The sequence below is a fragment of the Pelophylax lessonae genome (genome assembly GCF_965119305.1).
Source record: "Pelophylax lessonae genome assembly, chromosome: 12".
NCBI lineage: Eukaryota > Metazoa > Chordata > Amphibia > Anura > Ranidae > Pelophylax > Pelophylax lessonae.
In genome coordinates this window covers 159,929,577-159,948,439 of record NC_138779.1, presented here as the reverse complement: position 1 = coordinate 159,948,439, position 18,863 = coordinate 159,929,577, and the positions used below count along the sequence as shown (strand labels likewise).

At 46.4% G+C, this 18,863-nt stretch overlaps 1 protein-coding gene across 2 annotated transcripts in view; it reads right to left on the bottom strand.

Moving 5' to 3' along the window:
• Window positions 1-1,504: 1,504 nt before the first annotated feature.
• Window positions 1,505-18,863, bottom strand: part of NDUFA3 (NADH:ubiquinone oxidoreductase subunit A3) — a 191,985-nt gene continuing 174,626 nt past the window's right edge. For both annotated transcript variants that reach the window (XM_082274382.1, XM_082274381.1), the window contains exon 4: window positions 1,505-1,679. In XM_082274382.1, the coding sequence (XP_082130508.1) occupies window positions 1,588-1,679 (92 nt within the window). In that variant the 3' untranslated portion in view covers window positions 1,505-1,587. The remainder of the gene's footprint in view (window positions 1,680-18,863) is intronic.

Below are 18,863 nucleotides of genomic sequence, written 5' to 3'. Positions count from 1 at the left end.
GGGAGGTCATGGCAGGAGGGGAAGGTCCCAGGCGACCCATTATAGCGAGGGGGGTGACATGCGGAGTGGGTACCTAAAAGACCTACTCACCTTGGAAGGTGCCCGCGTCCACCTCAGGCCCGCTAACCAGACGGGGGGACTGAACTTACCTGACCACGCTGCTGAGGATGGGCGTCCCACCTGACAAACCGCCTCCGCACCGTAATGAAGGCGTTGTCGACCAAAGGTCACGCTGCGACGCTGGCAGGCCAGGTGTGTGCGTCCCGGCGGAAAGTCACCGCAGGCCAGTCCCCGTCCATGGGACTATAGTCGCTGTGGAGACCCAGCGCGGAGCTACAGTCTGCAAGCGCTCGCTGGCACAAACTGGGAGACTAAGGCTCTCATATAGCCAGTCCGAAACCCAGCCGGCAGATCCATCAGGAACCAGAGTGAGCAGCTTCAAAAATAAAATAAAAAAATCCAAAGGAAAAAAAGGTTCCCTTTAAGAGGCTAAAAAAGGAAGCCAGGACAAACGTCTCAGCAGGGAGCTATTTGGCCACTCCTAAGACTAGGCAGCTAAAACTGGAAATGCAGTCGTGAGCCCGAGGGTAATAGCCTGGGGGTACCGCCTCCTGGGTGTGTCAAAACATTTTGCTCAGCCTGGTCACTCCTAGTGGGAGGGGCTTACAGTCTACGAATAAGCAGCAGCTACGTCCGTCGGTGGACGAAAGAGAAAAGGATTTTACGGCAAGAAAAAAATCAATTTTTTTTCAAGATGACATTAAACTTTTTATTTCAATTTCCCATTATTGTTAGGTCTGCTTATATTTAGTGAACTCTTGAAATTTTAGGGCTAGTGGCAACAGTGACTGCAAGTTTGTGCCCACTTACAGGGCCATCATTTGTGGTTAACTGTAAACTTACAACATGGAAAAGGCTTGCCAATAGACAATTCTTGGTATTGTAATTTTGCCAATTAATGGGTGCAAGCAACTTTGAGGCTCAATTTATTTGGTATCTTTTTACTCAGCATAACCTCATCTTTCATATTTCACAAAAAAAAAAAAAATCAAAGAAAAAAATATTTTTTTGTTTGTGGGCACTTAAAATGCGAGTGTATTTTTTTGTTTACTAAAAACATATTACAACAGAAGCGCTGTATCTTGTGGCATAATAAAATGCAACTACAACCATTTTAATCTACATGTTCTCAGCTTTTACAAAATATATATTCTGGAGTTTTTAGTACATTTTCATGTACAAATGTGCATTTAGTATTGTGGACAAAATGAAAAAGGTCTGGCAGCAAAAGGGTTAGAACCCAGAGAAAAAACAAGAAATGAACATCTGATACACAAGTTCCATACATTAAACCCAGCTAGAAGCCATCCCAATGGAGAAGCAAACTTTATTTTTGTCAGCACAACAAAGTATAACCACAGAGTATTTCTTCCAAAGATGCTTATAACAGTTATTTATATAATCTTATTTATATAATCTACTCAGAAACATGTTCAAGAGAATACATTTATTAATTGCCTTACAATATTTTAACCAATCTAAGAATGATGGTGGTTATTCACATACGTCTTCTCACAAAAATTTCTATCACAAATTCTTCAGCCAGTCTAAGGTTGGTCCAACTTTTTCACATGGATGGCTAGGGACATCAGGCATATTCCCGTCATCTCGAACTGGAACTAAGTGAAGATAATAGTGAAAAAATAATTGAACAAGCTACTCAAAAGAGTCTGGATTTCAAAGAGATTGAGCAAAAATGACATTGGATGCAAAACAAAGATTTAAGGTAGACTCAGTAGGGATACCGGGTTGATTTAATAAAACTGGAGAGTGCAAAATCTGGTGCAGATGTGCATGGTAGCCAATCAGCTTCTAACTTCAGCTTATTAAATTAAGCTCTGACAAAAAAAAAAAAACATGAAAGTTGATTGATTTCTATGCAGAGCTACACTAGATTTTGCACTCAACCCAAATGTGTGTGCTAAAACTGCATAACCTCTGCTGTCAATTTACCACTACACTACTAGCAAGAAAAATGCCATAAGATGATGCTAGGTTTGATTTAAAAGGATCTATTTTTGAAAGAGCAATGTCCAGATCTGTGTTTTTTTTTTTTTTTTTGTCCTTTATGATTTACTTTCTGGTTCGCAAGAAGCAATGGTATATCAGGTGTTCAAAGGCAACATGCAATAAGGCAATAAGTGATAAATGGTCACTTATTTCTGTGTCACTGATGCAGAAAAACATTTTCTACATCAGTGACAAATGAATAATTGACCATTGATACATAAAAGGACCTTCATCCTCAAAACAAATAGGTCAATTGCAGTTCCCATATCTCTATTAAGGGAGATTTTGGGGCTTTCACTTTTGCTTACTCATTTAAAAATATTAGTTGCCGCCCCCCCCCCCCCCCCACCCGGGAGTACTTTGCGTCAAGGGAGTCAATTTACTACAGCAGTGCTGTTCACCGTGCGTGAAAGAATTTTTAGTTACCTGTAAATTCCATATTTCTTTTTCGTACATCACGAGACACAGAGCCATATTCATTACCATATGGGTTATATGCCACCTTCAGGTGAATGGACACTGGCAACCAATGAAACAGGAAGTCCCCCTATATAACCCCTCCTACACAGGAAGTACCTTCGTTTTTTTTGCCAGTGTGTCTTAACCGCTTCCGGACTGCCCGCCTCCTTTTTACTGCGGCAGTGCAGCCCTCCTGCGTGAACTGACGTAGACTTACCTTGTTTGCGCGCAGGCAGCTAGGGGGCGAGCGCGCGCCGCTGCCGGCGCGCTCCCGCCCCCACTCGGCAGCAGGAAAGCTGATGCACGGAGCAGGCAGCTCCGATTGCCGCCTGATACCTGCGATTGCTCCCCGTTGAGAGAACAGTCAGCTGTTGTAAACACAGCTGACCGTTCTTCTCCCTAGAATAATCACAGGTCTCTATGATCATTTCACAAGCCACACCCCCCCCACAGTTGGAATCACTCCCCTAGGCTCACCTTTAACCCCTTGATCACTCACAATGTTAACCCCTTCCCTGCCAGTGTCATTATTACAGGAATAATGCATATTTTTAGCACTGATTACTGTAGTAATGTCACTGGTCTCCCCCAAAAGTGTCAAAAAGGTCAGTTAGGGGTCTGATCTGTCCGCCGCAATGTCGCAGTCCCGCTAAAAATCACAGATCTCCGCCATTACCAGTAAAAAAAAAAAAAATAAAAAAAATAAAAATGTCATAAACATTTCCCGTAGTTAGTAGACGTTATAACTTTTATGCAAACCAATCAAAATACGCTTATTGCGATTTTTTTTTTTACCAAAAAATATGTAGCAGAAAACAAATTGGCCTAAAATGTTAAAAAATTTCGATTTTTTAAATTTTTTTTGAGAAGGTTATATAGCAGAAAGTGAAAAATATTTTTTTTTTCAGAATTTAAACTATTTTTTTTTTAACCGCTTCCATACAGAGCAGTTAGACACCCTTCCTGCCCAGACCAATTTTCAGCTTTCAGCACTCTCACACTTTGAATGACAATTGCTCAGTCATGCTACACTGTAACCAAACAAAATTTTTATCATTTTTTTCACACAAATAGAGCTTTCTTTTGGTGGTATTTGATCACAACTGGGGTTTTTTTTTTCTGTGATTTATGCAAAAAAAGAGCAAAAATTTTGAAAAAAACCCACTTTTTTTTAGTTTCAATTATAACATTTTGCAAAAAATTAATTTTTCTTCATACATTTGGGCCAAAATGTATACTGCTACATGTCTCTGGTAAAATTAACCCAAATTAGTGTATATTATTTAGTCTGTGTGAAAGTTATGGAGTCTAGAAGCTATGGTACCAATTACTGAAAATTGATCACACAAGATGTACTGACGGCCTATCTCCTTTCTTGAGGCCCTGAAATGTCAGGACAGTACAAATACCGCCCAAATGACCCCTTTTTGTAAAGTAGACAGTCCAAGGTATTTAGTAAGAGGCATGGTGGGTTTTTTGAAGTTGTAATTTTTTCCCACAATTCTTGGGAAAATGAAGAAAAAAAATTTTTTTTCTTTTTTTCCCCACAAAGTTGTCAATTTATAAGCCATTTCTAACACATAGCATGAACACAGCAAAAATTACACCCAAAAATACATTCTGCTACTCCTTCCGAGTATGGTGATACCACATGTGTGAGACTTTTACACAGTCTGGCCACAAAAAGAGACTTCACGTCCAAGAAGCACCTTCAGGCGTTCTAGGAGCATAAATACACATAAAACTTTCTTACTACCTATCACACTTTTCAAGGCCCTAGAGCACCAATACAATGGAAAAGTCCACAAAATGACCCCATTTTGGAAAGCAAACACTCCAACATATATTCTATGAGGCATTATGGGTCGTTTGAACATGTCATTTTTTTCCACAAGTTTTTGGAAAATGTGGGAAAAAAATGAAAATTTTTTTACACAAAGTTGTCAATTTATAGGATATTTCGAACACATAGCATGTAAATAGCAAAAATTACACCCCAAAATACATTCTGCCACTCCTCCTGAGTATGGCAATACCACATGTGTGAGACTTTTTCACAGCCTAGCCATATAGAGGGGCCTAACATCCAAGGCGCACCATCATGCATCCTAGCCACTTGCCTAGGCCTATTTTTGACATTTGGTGTTTACAAGCTAAAATCAGTTGTTTTGCTAGAAATCTGCTTAGAACCCCCAAACATTATATATTTTTTTTTAGCAGAGACCCTAGAGAATAAAATGGAGATTATTGCAATATTTTTTATCACACCGTATTTGCGCAGCGGTCTTCCAAACGCAATTTTTTTGGAAAAAAATCACTTTTTTTAATTAAAAAATAAGAAACCAGTAAAGTTAACCCAATTTTTTTCCATAATGTGAAAGATAATGTTACGCCGAGTAAATAGATACCCAACATGTCATGTTTCAAAATTGCGCACGCTCACGGAATGGCGACAAACTTTGGTACTTAAAAATCCCCATAGGCAACAATTTAAAAATCTCTACAGGTTGCCATCTTTGAGTTACAGAGGAGGTCTAGGGCTCAAATTATTCCCCTTGCTCTAACGATCGCGGCGATACCTCACATGTGTGGTTTGAACACGGTTTACATATGTGGGCAGGGTTTCTGTATGCGTTCGCTTCTGCGCGCGAGCTCACGGGGACAGGGCGCTTTAATTTTTTTTTTTTTACTATTTATTTTATTTATTATTTTTTATTTTTACACCGTTTAAAAAAAAAAAAAAATTGATCATTTTTATTTCTATTAAAAGGAATGTAAACATTCCTCGTAATAGAAATAGGCACGACAGGACCTCTTTTTTGTGAGATCTGGGGTCAAAAAGTCCTCAGATCTCACAAGTACACTAAAAGATAGAAAAAAAAAAAAAATTATTATATAAAATGAAAAAAAAAAAAAAAAGGACCTTTAAAACGGTTGCTAGGCAACATTTTCCGTAGCTCCGGTCCTCCAAGACCATAGAGTCAAGTGAGGGCAAGCTTGCCCTCACTCGACATCCTGTCTGTGAGGATCTGGGACCGGATCGCTTTCCCCGCTGCCGGCGGGTCCGGTAAGCGGGGTAAAGGACCGGAACGTGGCGGGAGGGGGGGCGCCTCTTCCGCCATCCCGGAAGGGTGATCCCACGGCGAATCCGCCGCTGGGACCACCCTTATCGGAAAGCCAACCGTCCACCGTTTAAAAAAAAAACAGGGTTATGGCAGCTATCTGCTGCCATAACACCGGTATTTAGGTTTATACGGAGGACGTATATAAACCTTTTGGACTTGGACATGGTGGCTGTATGAAGGGTGATAGGTACTCGGGTACTTTGTTGGGCAGGTGACAGGTACTCTGGTACTGATGAGCAGGTGGCAGGTACTCGGGTACTCCGATAGGCCGGTGTCAGGTACTCGGGTACTCCGATAGGCCGGTGTCAGGTACTCGGGTACTCTGATGGGCAGGTGATAGGTACTGATAAGTAGTACTGATACTGATAGGTGATACTGTACTGATGGGTACTGATACGTGATAGGTACTGATGAGTACTGATGAGTAGTGATGGGTACTGATGAGCAGGTGGCAAGTACTCGGGTACTTCAGGCGTCAGGTACTCTGATGAGCAGGTGGAAGGTACTCGGGTACTCTGATGGGTAGGTGAAAGGTACTAACTGAAGAAATGGCAGCATCCACAGTAAGTATACTCCATTTTTTTGTGAATTTTTCCTCCATAGGATACAATAGTGAAAACCTTTTAGAAGGAACAAAAATCGTATCAGGATGATCCTACTCAGCATACATTACCTTCTGTAAGGGAAAACCTGAGCACTATCAGGTGGGCGCAATGAGCCTAGAGAGGAAAAAAACTTCAGACATCTCTAAGGGAGGTAATTTGTATCCAAACCGGACCATTTTAGTGAGAGACTGAATTAACAATCTCTGGGTTTGAGAGGCCGAGTAGGACTCCTCAGATCCTGACTCCCCAGAAGTGGATTCAGCTTGACCTTCTATAGGGTCCTCCACAGCTGCTTCTTCCAAATCCCCTGCCCAACCCTGAACTGATTCGGGTGGTGGCTCAGGTCAGGGCAATCTATCACGTTTCCTCCCTCCTTGCGATGCAACAATCATGCCAGCAATCTTACCCTCCAGGCTGGCTAAAGCCGCTGCCAAATTGTCCTTTGTGACGTAGGTTGCGACAGAAGCATTAGGAGTAGCTACTATGCCTGACAACCGTAATGGTTCAGATTGGCTAATCTCCCATGGCACTTCAAAGGGAGTAGACATAGAGGAAGCACGGCTAGGACCTTCAAGGCCTGACAGCTGCATCACAGTGCCCCTTCCAGCTGTGCCCCCCCCCCAGCCCTTTTTTGGGCGGACATTGCTCCTAGGCAAGACAAACTTGAGGTACTAACTTTAGTGTACTCAAGGCTTGTGCCAAGCTATACGGCTTATCACACATAGCACTGATTATCCCACAGTTACAGAACCTGTCTTGTGCCAGTAAACATACACCACACTTTTAACTTGTAAACATGTGTCAGAAATGGGCTTGGTCCAGAAGTGGTTAAAGACTCCATACAGTGAATGTCACGCTTTGCTCTTTTAACAGTGCATATGTGCAGAATCCTTTGGCTAAAAAGCTGGTCTGCAGGATTACCATGTAAAAAGTTGCTGGCTGGCTTTCCCTTTCATGAAGGACGCCTATTTGGTGATGATCTGGATAAGTATAGCCAAAGGATTGTGTGAAACAGCAAAAATCCTTTTAAGATTCCCAGCACTCACACTCCTGGTGCTTTCAATCCCAGGCAGCTGGGGAAAAGAAACCCTGGGCCCAGTGATCTACCAAGTCTACCTCCAAGCCTACCTTGTGAAAAAGCTGCCTTTGGTTCTCTAAGGATTGGGTAGAAATAATTCAGGACAACTGGGTTAATTGCACCATCTCGCAGGGATGCAAACTGGAATTTTGGGTGTTCCTGCATCCTCGGTTTGTAAAGTCGAACATACCTGCAGATCCTCTAAATACAAGATCCCGCTTTCTGGCTGCCAGTTAAGGTCCCAAAGAGTGATTACAGAGTCTCGAGGATGAAAGATTCAGGGTTTTTACTCAAACCTTTTTGTAGTCCCTTAAGCAGAACGGCAATGTGAGATTAGCTCTGAACCAGTTTCTGAACATTCGTACTTTCCGTATGGAGTCAATTCGTTCAGTCATGGCCTCCCTACAGGGAGAAGAAATTCTAGCATCCATAGACATCAAGGATGTATATCTTAACATGCCTATATTTCAGGCCAATCAAAGGTTTTTACGCTTTGCAGTAGAAAACCGTCATTTTCAGTTTGTGGCCCTGCTCTTCGGGTTGGCCACGGCTCCAAGAGTGTTCACAAAGATCCTAGCTCCAGTATTGGTCACTCTAAGGTCTCAAGGGCTATCAGTGATAAGATATCTAGATGATCTATTACTAATAGATCGATCGGCTTAGGCTCTAAGCCATAAGATTTTCCAAACAGTACAGTTCTTAGAACATCTGGGTTGGATCCTGAACCTGACAAAGTCAGCATTACAGCCGGTCCAGCGTCTGGAATATCTGGGTTTCCTTGTGGACACAACACAGGCAAAAACATTCTTGCCATCTAGATAGGTCACAGACCTGAAGGATCTGGTTTGATTACGGAACCAGAAGGCAAAAGTATCCTTCTGTACATCTTTGCATGAAGTTTTTAGGGAAGATGGTGTCCACATTCAGAGCAATTCCCTATGCTCAATTCCATGCCAGACCCTTACAGAACAACATTCTGCCAGCATGGACCAGAAAGGTCCAGTCCCTGGACTGGTGCATGTCTCTGAAACCAAGAGTACGTCAGAGTCTAAGGTGCCATCCTCTCCGGTTGGGGAGCGGTTTTGTAGGAAGCCACTGTCCAAGGGAAGGCTCCCCATCAATATCTTGGAAATCTGAGCAGTCTGTCAGGCTTTGAAGTACTGGACACCCATATTTCGGGGCCACCCTGTCAGGGTACATTCCAACAATGCCACAGCTGTGGCTTATATCAACCATCAGGAAGGCACCAAAAGTCAGCCCGGAAAGAGGTGGCTATCATCCTATCCTGGACAGAACAGTTTGTTCCATGCCTGTCAGCGGTTTTCATTCCAGGAATAGAAAATGGTCAGGCAGACTGAGTCGTCAACAGATGTTTCCGGGGGAATGGTCCCAAGATCTTTGTATCGATCTGCCAAAGCTGGGGGGGGTCCAAGATGTAGATCTGTTGGCATCCAGGTTCAACAACAAGTTGAAGAGATTTGTGTCAAGGACAAGGGATCCACTCACAGTCGGAGGGGATGCTTTGGCCTCTCCTTGGGAGTTTTCCCTGATTTTTGCCTTTCCGCCGGTTCAGTTGCTTCCACGTCTGTTACGCAGAATCCAGCTAGAGGGGAAACCAGTAATCCTGGTAGCTCCAGCATGGCCGAGGAGCGTTTGGTATGCACAAATTCAAAAATTGGGAGTGACAAGGCCTTGGGTTTTTCCACTGCGTCAAGACCTACTCTATCAAGGACCAATTTTCCACCCTGCATTACAGTCTCTAAATTTGACGGCTTGGCTATTGAAGCCTTAATTCTGAAGGAGCTGGGTCTCTAGAATAATTTATTACAAAGTCTGGAAAGCTTGCATTACCTGGTGTGAAGCCAGGAAATGGCATCCCCGCAAGTATATTAATCGGGAGAATTCTAGCCTTGCAAGTAGGGGTAGATATGAAATTAGCCTTAAGCACTATTAAGGGTCTAATTTCAGCCTTGTCGTTTTTTTCCCAGAAACCGATCGCTTCGCATGCCTTGGTTCAAACCTCCATCCAAGGGATGTTACGTATGCTTCCACCAGTGAAGCCACCATTGTATCCTTGGAATCTAAATTTGGTGCTGGCAGTTTTACAGAAACAGCCTTTTGAGGCCACGGGGCATATTCCCTTGGCTCTTTTGACAAGAAAACTGGTCTTTTTGATTGTGATAACTTCAGCCAGAAGAGTATCGCAACTAGCAGCTCTTTCTTGTAAAGAGCCATTCTTGGTTTTTTGCCCAAGGTGGTGTCCGCTTTTCATTTGAATCAGGACATTTTACAGCCTTCCTTTTTTCCAGATCCTCAAACAGAGGAAAAGTTATTACATTCTCTGGATGTAGTAAAGGCACTTAATTATTTGGAAAGGTCAGCTCAATTCGTGAGACCAATCTTATGTTCATGCTGCCCGAAGGTCCCAGGAAAGGGCAGGCAGCATCTAAGTCTACGATTTCTCATTGGATTTGGCAGGTTATTATCCAGGTGTATGGTTTGAAAGGGAAGGTTTCACCTTTTCATGTGAAGGCCCAATCTACCAGAAGAGTAGGTGTCCTTTTGGGCAGTTCGCTATTAAGCTTCTATGACTCAGATTTTCAAAGCCGCGACTTGGTCATCAGTGCATATGTTCACTCATTTCTAATGAGTGGATGTTAGGACCCAGGAGGAGTCTTCATTTGGCGGCAGTGTTCTGCAGGCAGCTGTGTAGATCTTTTGTGGTCTGATGGTGGTAATTTATGGTGTCCCCCTCCCATCAGATGCATTGCTATGGGACATCCCATATGGAAATTAATATGGCTTTGTTCCGTGATGTACGAAAAAGAAATATGGCTTTTTACAGCTTACCTGTAAAATCCATTTCTTGGAGCAAATCATGGGACACAGAGGTTCCTCCACCTCTTGTATGGGGTCATTTTTATTGATTGCTACAAAACTGAGGTTGCCGTATAACGCATATGGTAATGAATATGGCTCTGTGTCCCATGATGTACTCGAAGAAATGGATTTTACAGGTAAGCTGTGGTAAAGAAAAACAGAATTTTTGTAAAATCTTACCTGTAAAATTCCTTTCTCTGAGTCCTCCGACAGCCTCCTCCTCTAAGTCATCACTATTGGGTATTGACTTGTGCTCCGCAGGAGTAGCTAGGCATAAGACTTAGTCAAAAGAACAAAGGCATTTGCATATATACACCCATGGGGGCTGTCCCACTGGTCAATACCCCCCTGCAATGACCACTCCCAACTCAGTTTGGTAGCATAGCAGTAGGTAATAAGAACACAACCCCAAAAGAGGGGCGGGGGTAGCGACTGTCGGAGGACTCAGAGAAAGGAATTTTACAGGTAAGATTTTACAAAAATTCCGTTTTCTCTTAAGTCCTCCGACAGTCGCCGCCTCCTCTAAGTCATCACTATTGGGACGTCCCAAAGCAGTGTAGACATGAGGGGTGGGAGACGCAACCGTAGAAAAGGCAACGCAGTACCCACATCAGAGAAAGTAACCTTACAAGCACAGTAAGGGAACCTGCTGGGCAACAGAAAAAAACAAGGCTCAACAGGAGCAACAGCCCAGGAAAGCAAATACCAACAGCCAGGAACCCACAAAAAAACACAAGGGTCCTTCATGGCACTGCCGCACTGAGAACTTTGTGGCCAAAGGAGGCATCAGCCAGATGCCAGAACATCTACCTTGTAGAATTTGGAAAAGGTGTGCACCGACGACCAGGTCGCAGCCCTGCACACCTGGTTCACCGAGACACGATGCCAATTGGCCCAGGACGCACTCACAGATCTGGTAGAGTGTGCCTTAACAGGGAAGGGTGGAACCCGTTCCTTCAAAGCATAAGCCTGTTCAATGGTCTGTCTGATCCATTTGGCAATAGTTGCTGCAGACGCAGCCATGCCCTTCCGAGGTCCCTCAAGAAGGACAAAGAGGGAATCGGTCCTCCGAAAGGACTCCGTAGACAGGTAAACCCTGATCGCCCAGACAACATCCAAGGAATGCAATGCAACCTCCTTGGGATGCTTAGGCTTCGTACAAAGCGAAGGCAGGACAATGTCCTCATTAAGGTGGAACTCAGAGATCACCTTAGGGAGAAAAGACGGTGTGGCCGCAAGACCACCTTATCCTTGTGAATTACCAAGTAAGGAGAGCGAAAAGACAACGCCGCCAGTTCCGATACTCTGCGAGCCGAAGTGATCGCCACTAAAAAGGCAACCTTCTTGGACAGCAGAGGCAACGATATCTCCCGAATGTTCTCAAAAGGAGCACGCTGTAACACAGACAGAACCAAGTTCAAGTCCCATGGAGGTAAAGGCTCCTTCCTGGGAGGAGCCAAATGTCGCACACCTTAAATGAAGGAGCGAATCAAAGAATGAGAAGCCACAGGGCGTTGGAAAAGGACCGCCAGTGCAGAATACTGGCCCTTTATTGTGGCCAGCGCCAGGCGCTGGTCCACTCCAGACTGGAGGAAAGCCAACACTCTCGACACCGAGTAAGAACGAGGGAAGAACCCCCTGGACTCACACCAGGCGAAATAAGCTTTCCAGGTACGGTAATAGATTTTACCAGATGAGGTTTTCCTAGCCTTGATCAGAGTAGGAATGACCTCAGGGGAGAGACCCCGTCCCTCAAGACCTGGGTCTCAACAGCCAGGCCGTTAAAGCCAGCGACTGTAAAGCAGGATGGAAGATCGGTCCCTGAGACAGTAGATCTTTTCGCATTGGCAGGCGCCACTGCCAGGTGAACAATGTCGGCGTACCAGGACCGGCGTGGCCAGTCCGGTGCCACCAGAATCACCAGGTGCGGTTCCGAGGCTAACCTGCGGAGGAACCTGGATAACAACTGAATTGGAGGAAAGGCATACATCAGATCATACTGATGCCAAGGGGCCACCAACGCATCCGAGGCGTCCGCCAGAGGATCGCGCGTTCTTGCCACGAACCTTTCCACCTTTTGGTTTAGCTGAGATGCGAACAGATCCACGTCCGGGGATCCCCACGCACACAGCATTTGGAAGACCTCCGGGTGCAGGGACCATTCTCCCTGGTCCAGGGTCTGGCGGCTCAGATAGTCGGCCTGCCAATTCTCCACACCCGGAATGTAAACTGCTGAAATTGCCGGAACATGAGTCTCGGCCCAAGACAGAATGTCGGTCACCTCCCGGGCCGCCCGGGCACTTCTGGTGCCCCCTTGGTGGTTGATGTAAGCCACTGCGGTAGCATTGTCCGTCTGTACCCGAACAGGACGGCCCTGAAGTCGATCCGACCACTGAAAGAGACAGAGCTTGATCGCCCATAATTCTAGCACATTGATCGGAAGGGAGGCTTCCTCCCCCGACCAAGTGCCCTGGGCAGACAGGTTGCCCAGGACTCCACCCCAGCCCCACAGGCTGGCATCCGTGGTAATTACTGTCCACAGTAACGGACAGAAGGACTTGCCTTCCGACACCGCCGGGGACTGGAACCACCACAGAAGATCCATTCTGGTCCGGCGACTCAATGAGACACTCAGATCCAGGGACTGAGGTAGTCTGTCCCACCTGGCCAGGATCTCCGCTTGGAGAGACCGTGTGTGAAACTGAGCAAAGGGTATCGCTTCGAAGGCCAAAACCATCAACCCCAGGGACCGCATGCAGGTCCTGAGTGACGAGGACGGATTGTCCCTGAGGGACCTGATCTCGTCCTGCAAGGACCGGAGTTTGCCCTCCGGCAAGAACACCTTTGCCTGAGCAGAATCCAGGATCATGCCCAGATAGGGTAGACGAACCGATGGAGACAACGTCGACTTCTGTACGTTGATGGTCCATCCGAACTCCTGGAGCGTCTGTACCGTGGTGGACAGATCGCGCAGTAGGTCCTGGCTGACACTCGACCTTAGTAGGAGATCGTCCAGATACCCCAAGATCGCAATGCCCCGAGCCCTTAGCAGGCCCAGAACGTGTGCCAGCACTTTGGTAAAGACCCTTGGAGCCGAAGCGAGACCGAAAGGTAACGCCACAAACTGATAGTGGTCCTCCGCTATAGCGAACCGAAGGTACCTCTGGTAACCCACGAAAATGGGGATGTGTAGGTACGCATCCTTCAGGTCTATAGAGGCCAGGAACTCCCCTGGACTCAGGGAGGCCATCACCGAACGAAGAGATTCCATATGGAACTTTCAAACGCACACAAAGCGGTTCAGTGCTTTCAGGTCCAGAATAGGACGCACTTTGCCCTCCTTTCTGGGCACAGTGAACAGATTGGAATAAAACCCCCGAAACCTGTCCCGATGAGGCATCGGGACAATCACCCCCTGGGCAAGGAGGTCCTGCACCGCTTGATGCAGGTCCTGCAGACGCCCTGGAGGCAAATGAAGATTTGAGGGAAAAAATCTGTCCGCTGGCCGGGAAAGGAATTCGATCTTGTACCCTGATCGAATGATTTCCTGAACCCACCTATCCGGAATTCGGAGCAGCCAAGGTTGGAGGAAACTGCGCAAACGTCCCCCCCACCCCTGAAACGGGTGAGGGCACCCCTTCAGGCAGAGGTGGGTTGACCCGCCGAGCCGGCATTGCCGGACTTCCGCTTGCCTGCCCAGGGCTTCTTCTGGCTACCTTGGCCCTTGAAGCGCTTGCCCTTGGAATGGTTTCGAAAGGTACGAAAGGACCCCTGAGTGGATCGAGAAGTAGAACCCCGCTTGCCATGAAAGGACTTGTTCTTCGGGTTCTGGGGCAGCAAGGTGCTCTTGCCCCCCGTGACGCCTTTTACCAAGGTATCCAATGCCTCGCCAAAAAGGCAAGAACCAGCATAGGGAAAATCAGCAACTGTTTTCCGAGACGACTGGTTAGCCGACCAGCTCTTCAGCCAGATCAGTCGACGGTTAAGCACCGCAACACTAGAGAGGCGCGCTACCAAAGGGGACTCATTTAAGGCCGCATCACACAAATACATGACCCCTTGGTGAATTTGATCCACCATGGCCAGCCTGGCAGGTGGAACAGAATGAGACACGAGGTTGCTCCTAAGCACCTTAGTCCAATCAGCCACCGCCTGAGCCACCAGAACGGACGCGAAAACAGGTTTGAGCAAGGAACCCGCCACCGTGTAGGAATGGCGGGCTAGAGACTCCAACCGTCTGTCCGTGGGATCCCGAAAAACCGGGGTCTCCTCAGTAGGGATCAAGGTAGCCTTGTTCAACACAGCCACAGTGTGATCCACCTGTGGAAGCACACACCATCGTGATTCCGTAGCCGGTGCAAAAGGATAAAGCAGTTTAAACCGACTAGGTACCAGGAAGGGCTGTTTCAAAGTGCGCCAAAGTTCATTAACAGTGTAATGAAACTCAGCTGGGCAGGGAAAAACCTGCGCCGACTTGTGGGTCCTGTGTGTCCCAAATGAGGACAATGCCCGGAGGATTGGGCTCATCCTCAAAATGTAGTGTTTCCTTAACAGAATCAATTCATCCATGGTCGCGCGTTCTTCAGGCGACCCCGGGGGAGAATCATCAACCCCCCTCCACCTCAGCCTCCCCCTCAGACCCCAGCGGGTCTAAGGATGAGCGAGACCCTGAAAAGGGCACGCCCGCCGCAGCAGCCATATCACCATCTGAATCAGAGGAGAGAGACAATCTGGGCCTCTTTCTAGCAGCACGTTCAGCCATCAGCACCTCCATTTTGGACACTAAGGATGCCACTACAGCGGCCAAATCAGGTATAACAGGGGCCACAGCAGGACTGGGGTCCCCCACCAGGGCTGGAGGGAATTTGTTGTCCTGAGAATCCATTGCCCAAGTTGAAAAATAACAGTGCAATAAAAAAGGGAACCGTCCCTTTAACACCGTTGCGGAGTGCGCAGCCCACCACTATGTTACAGTGACAAAGGACCCCCAATAGGAGAAGAAAACTGAGCCAGAAATGACAAAACAGAAGGTTATGGAAGAGACAGTCTGCAGAGCCCACAGAGTGTTACCACCAAGGTTGCTGCTTCAGAGGAAAAGGAAGTGAGGTCAGAAGAGGCTGAACTATAAGCTGCAAAGGACTCAGGGAAAATGGCTGCCCATAGAACTGAATGGGAGACTTCGGGAAAATGGCCGCTGAACATGTGCGGAACGATCGTTCTGCCACACGCAAGATGGCGCCGGATGGCGCCAAAACAGCATGCAATACAGCCCACAGTGAAGTCAACATGCTTGACCAAAGAAAAGATGGCGGACCGCGCGGTTTTTACCCCCGCTGCGGCCGCCACACACATTGCCTGCATCCCCAGTGAAACACCTAAGTGACACAGGCAAGGGGGCTCCCACAAACACACAACACCATAGCGCAGTGCATGTACAAAAAGACCCCACAGGGATCACAAACAGAGAGGCCCACAACGGCACAGACATGGGGGACACACAGCAACACAGGACTGCCGCCCCACACAGAAGTACTTACCTGCACCAGATGGCGTGGGGTGCCTCTCAGAACGGAAAGCCGCTGTCCTCATCTGACAGGGAATGCCGTTTGCCAGGGACAATATACTGCAGCACCGCAGATGTGTCCAGTGAGGTAGCCATGGGTCATTCATAATGCCAGGACGAACCATGGCTGAACGCTCGATGGCGGGCTGGGGGTCCCTCTGACCCTCTGCCCTGGAGAACCAGGGCGGTCAGTCTGAATCCCAGCGCCGCATGAATCCATCTTCATCCGAAGAAACGACTAAAACTAAAGCTGACAAAAGAAACAGCTAGTACATCAAAGAAAAAAACTGACGTTTTCAAAGAAAATCAAAAAAAAAAAAAAAGGATTAGAAAGGCTGAGACTGTAGCCCCAGCACAGGGAAGCCTAACTACTCCTGACGCTAGGCAGAAAGAAACTGAGTTGGGAGTGGTCATTGCAGGGGGGTGTGGACCAGTGGGACAGCCCCCATGGGTGTGTATATGCAAATGCCTTTGTTCTTTTGACTAAGTCTTATGCCTAGCTACTCCTGCGGAGCGGAAGTCAATACTCAATAGTGATGACTTAGAGGAGGCGGCGACTGTCGGAGGACGTAAGAGAAAAAACATTTTTGCACAGGAGCCAGCAAAAAAGATGTCCCAAACACCATACACCAAAATGCCAGACAGTCGTTTGAATAAAAGCAGTCTTGGCCTAGCTCTGTCCAGGTTATGCCCCCAATGGGTTTCACCCCACCCCCAGGGCTTAGCCATGGAGGTGGATAAAGGAGCCTGGAGAGTGCCTCTGGTATTATGAAGCAGTTTGTAAAGAGCCAGGTGCAGTATTTGTAGTACAGCACCAAGGCTGTTACCTTCTGGTGATAGGACAATAACAAAGCTTTTGAGGACCCGCCCCCTGTGCAACCCCCCCAAACCCATGTACATGAGCCCTCCCTTTTTTAGAAAGCAATTTAGAGTATCACAGGAACAGACGGGAGGGTGTCCTCTACTGTACTCTGAGAAATGGAATTTGAAGGCAAGTCAAATTTTTTTTCTTCCTAAAGTACAGGACATAGGCTTGATATTCATATATCAGATATCCCCAAGCAATGAACTGGAAGGGTAGGCTCTAGCAAACAGAACTGTGCCAGCTGGTCCAACTAGAGCAGGGCTTCACAGACCCAAGGAACCTTGCAGCTGAGAGCTGTATTCACAGAGCATTGGAAGTCCAACTAATTGAAATTGGAAAAGGTATAAATAGAATACCAGGTGGCAGCCTTACAAAAGCTGAGCAATAGAGGGATTGATGTTGAAAGACTCAGGAAACTTCTACTGATTTAGCGGTCTTATCAACCTAGTAATGCTGGATTCTAAAGATCTTGCGAAGTCCTGAGGAAAGGACAAATAGTTACATTTTCCTAATAGAAGCTGTGGGCCACATCCAAACAACAAAGAGCAATCTTCTTTGGGTGCTTAGGAGACATAGGTCTTCACTGAGGTGGTAGGCTGAAACCACCTTAGGAAGAAATTAGATTCTTGAGCGCAACACTACTTGATCCTTGTGAAAAATGAGCAATGGCATCTTACAATACTTATCCAAGGGGGGGGAGTTCCCTTATGTCCAAAGGGTGGTTTCTAAAGGGTAGAGAAACAAAATCGAGGTCTTAATGAAGTACATGGTGCTGTAAGGAAGGTTTGGTCAGAGAAAAACCGCAAATAAAGGAAAGGCAGAGGTTTTTAGAAAAGAATGGATAAGGTTAAAACCTGTCCCCTAAAAAAGTACTAAAAGCCAAGTTCTGGTCAAATGCCAGCTCTAAGAAGGTCAGAATGCAGGACACAGGAGTAATCTCTGGGGTTAAAGTGCCCCATGTTCACACTAGGCAAAGAAACATTTTTACTGGTATGATATTAGATGTTTCTGAAAGGAGGCCAATATGGGGCCCAGAACTCTCACAGGGAATCTCAGTGTCTCTTTGACCTTAATGCCCAAGTGTGAGATAGCACAGCTTGTTTTCTGGAAGAAAGACCTTTGCTTGGATATGGTGAAGGGGAGGTTGGAAAGAAGATTTTTGAAAACTGATTACCCAACAAATCCTAAAGCATCTGAATAGTCTTGAAGACATCTGCAGACAGGTGAAAAGAATGTTGTCTAGATACCCTGTGACCTGAATGCCAGGAGTTCTTTTCTTTTGAACAACATTTTATTGAAATTCAACTCAGTACAAGAGAATAAACAGTGAGCATGAATACAACATACACAACATTTGTCATAGAACCGAAGACAACATGCTCTGCAGAATGAAACAACACAGACGAGGAATTTTGTGTGCAGTGCTGCCGGGGTTTCATAGGCAGAGTCATGTTTTATTTATTTCCAGGTAGGACGTGGGGAGGAATGGGATATATGAGGGGGCGTAGGTAGGAGTAGCAGGAGAGAGTAGTCACAGCATATTCCGATTACGAAAAGTAGCGGTGAGGAAGAGAGGGGGGGGGGGGGGAGAGGAGAGAAAAGGAGGGGGGTTCAGGCACCATGATACAGATTAGAGTTAGGTAGTATGAGGGCTGAACTGCGGAGAAGCTGATGACACTGTATAAACACCAACACAGAGGAACTCAGAAAACTCATATACACTCAGATAATCTCGTAGGCACTCTAATGGCTTGGCATACCAATAGGAAGGCGAAAGGCAGTTTCAGTAAGCAGGTGCAATCATGTAGGTACACAGCAGTCCACTAAGGCAGTAGTGAGGTCCTAGATCATGCCAGAGATGGAAGCTAATTGTCCGTTGGCAAGGGGGGGGGGGGGTGGTAGACAGGCAGGCCCATTTTCGTTCAAACTTTGTCCGTGACTGATGTGGATCTACTGAGAGGCCCACTGTCTCTGTATCTCTCAGAGCATGGAGAGCAGAGGTCAGTTCTGTAACAGAGGGGGCATTGTCAGACATCCAGTGGCGTAATATCAGCCTGCAGGCCGTCATTAGACATGTTACTATCCATTGTTTATGAAGAGATAAAAGCTTCCAGGAGTTCTTTGGAAGTAGAATGGTGTCCTTGTCCAAGCAAGTGAATAGTAGCAGATAGATATCTTGAGGAAGTAGTACCCCTGTCATTTTTGCCACATATCGGGT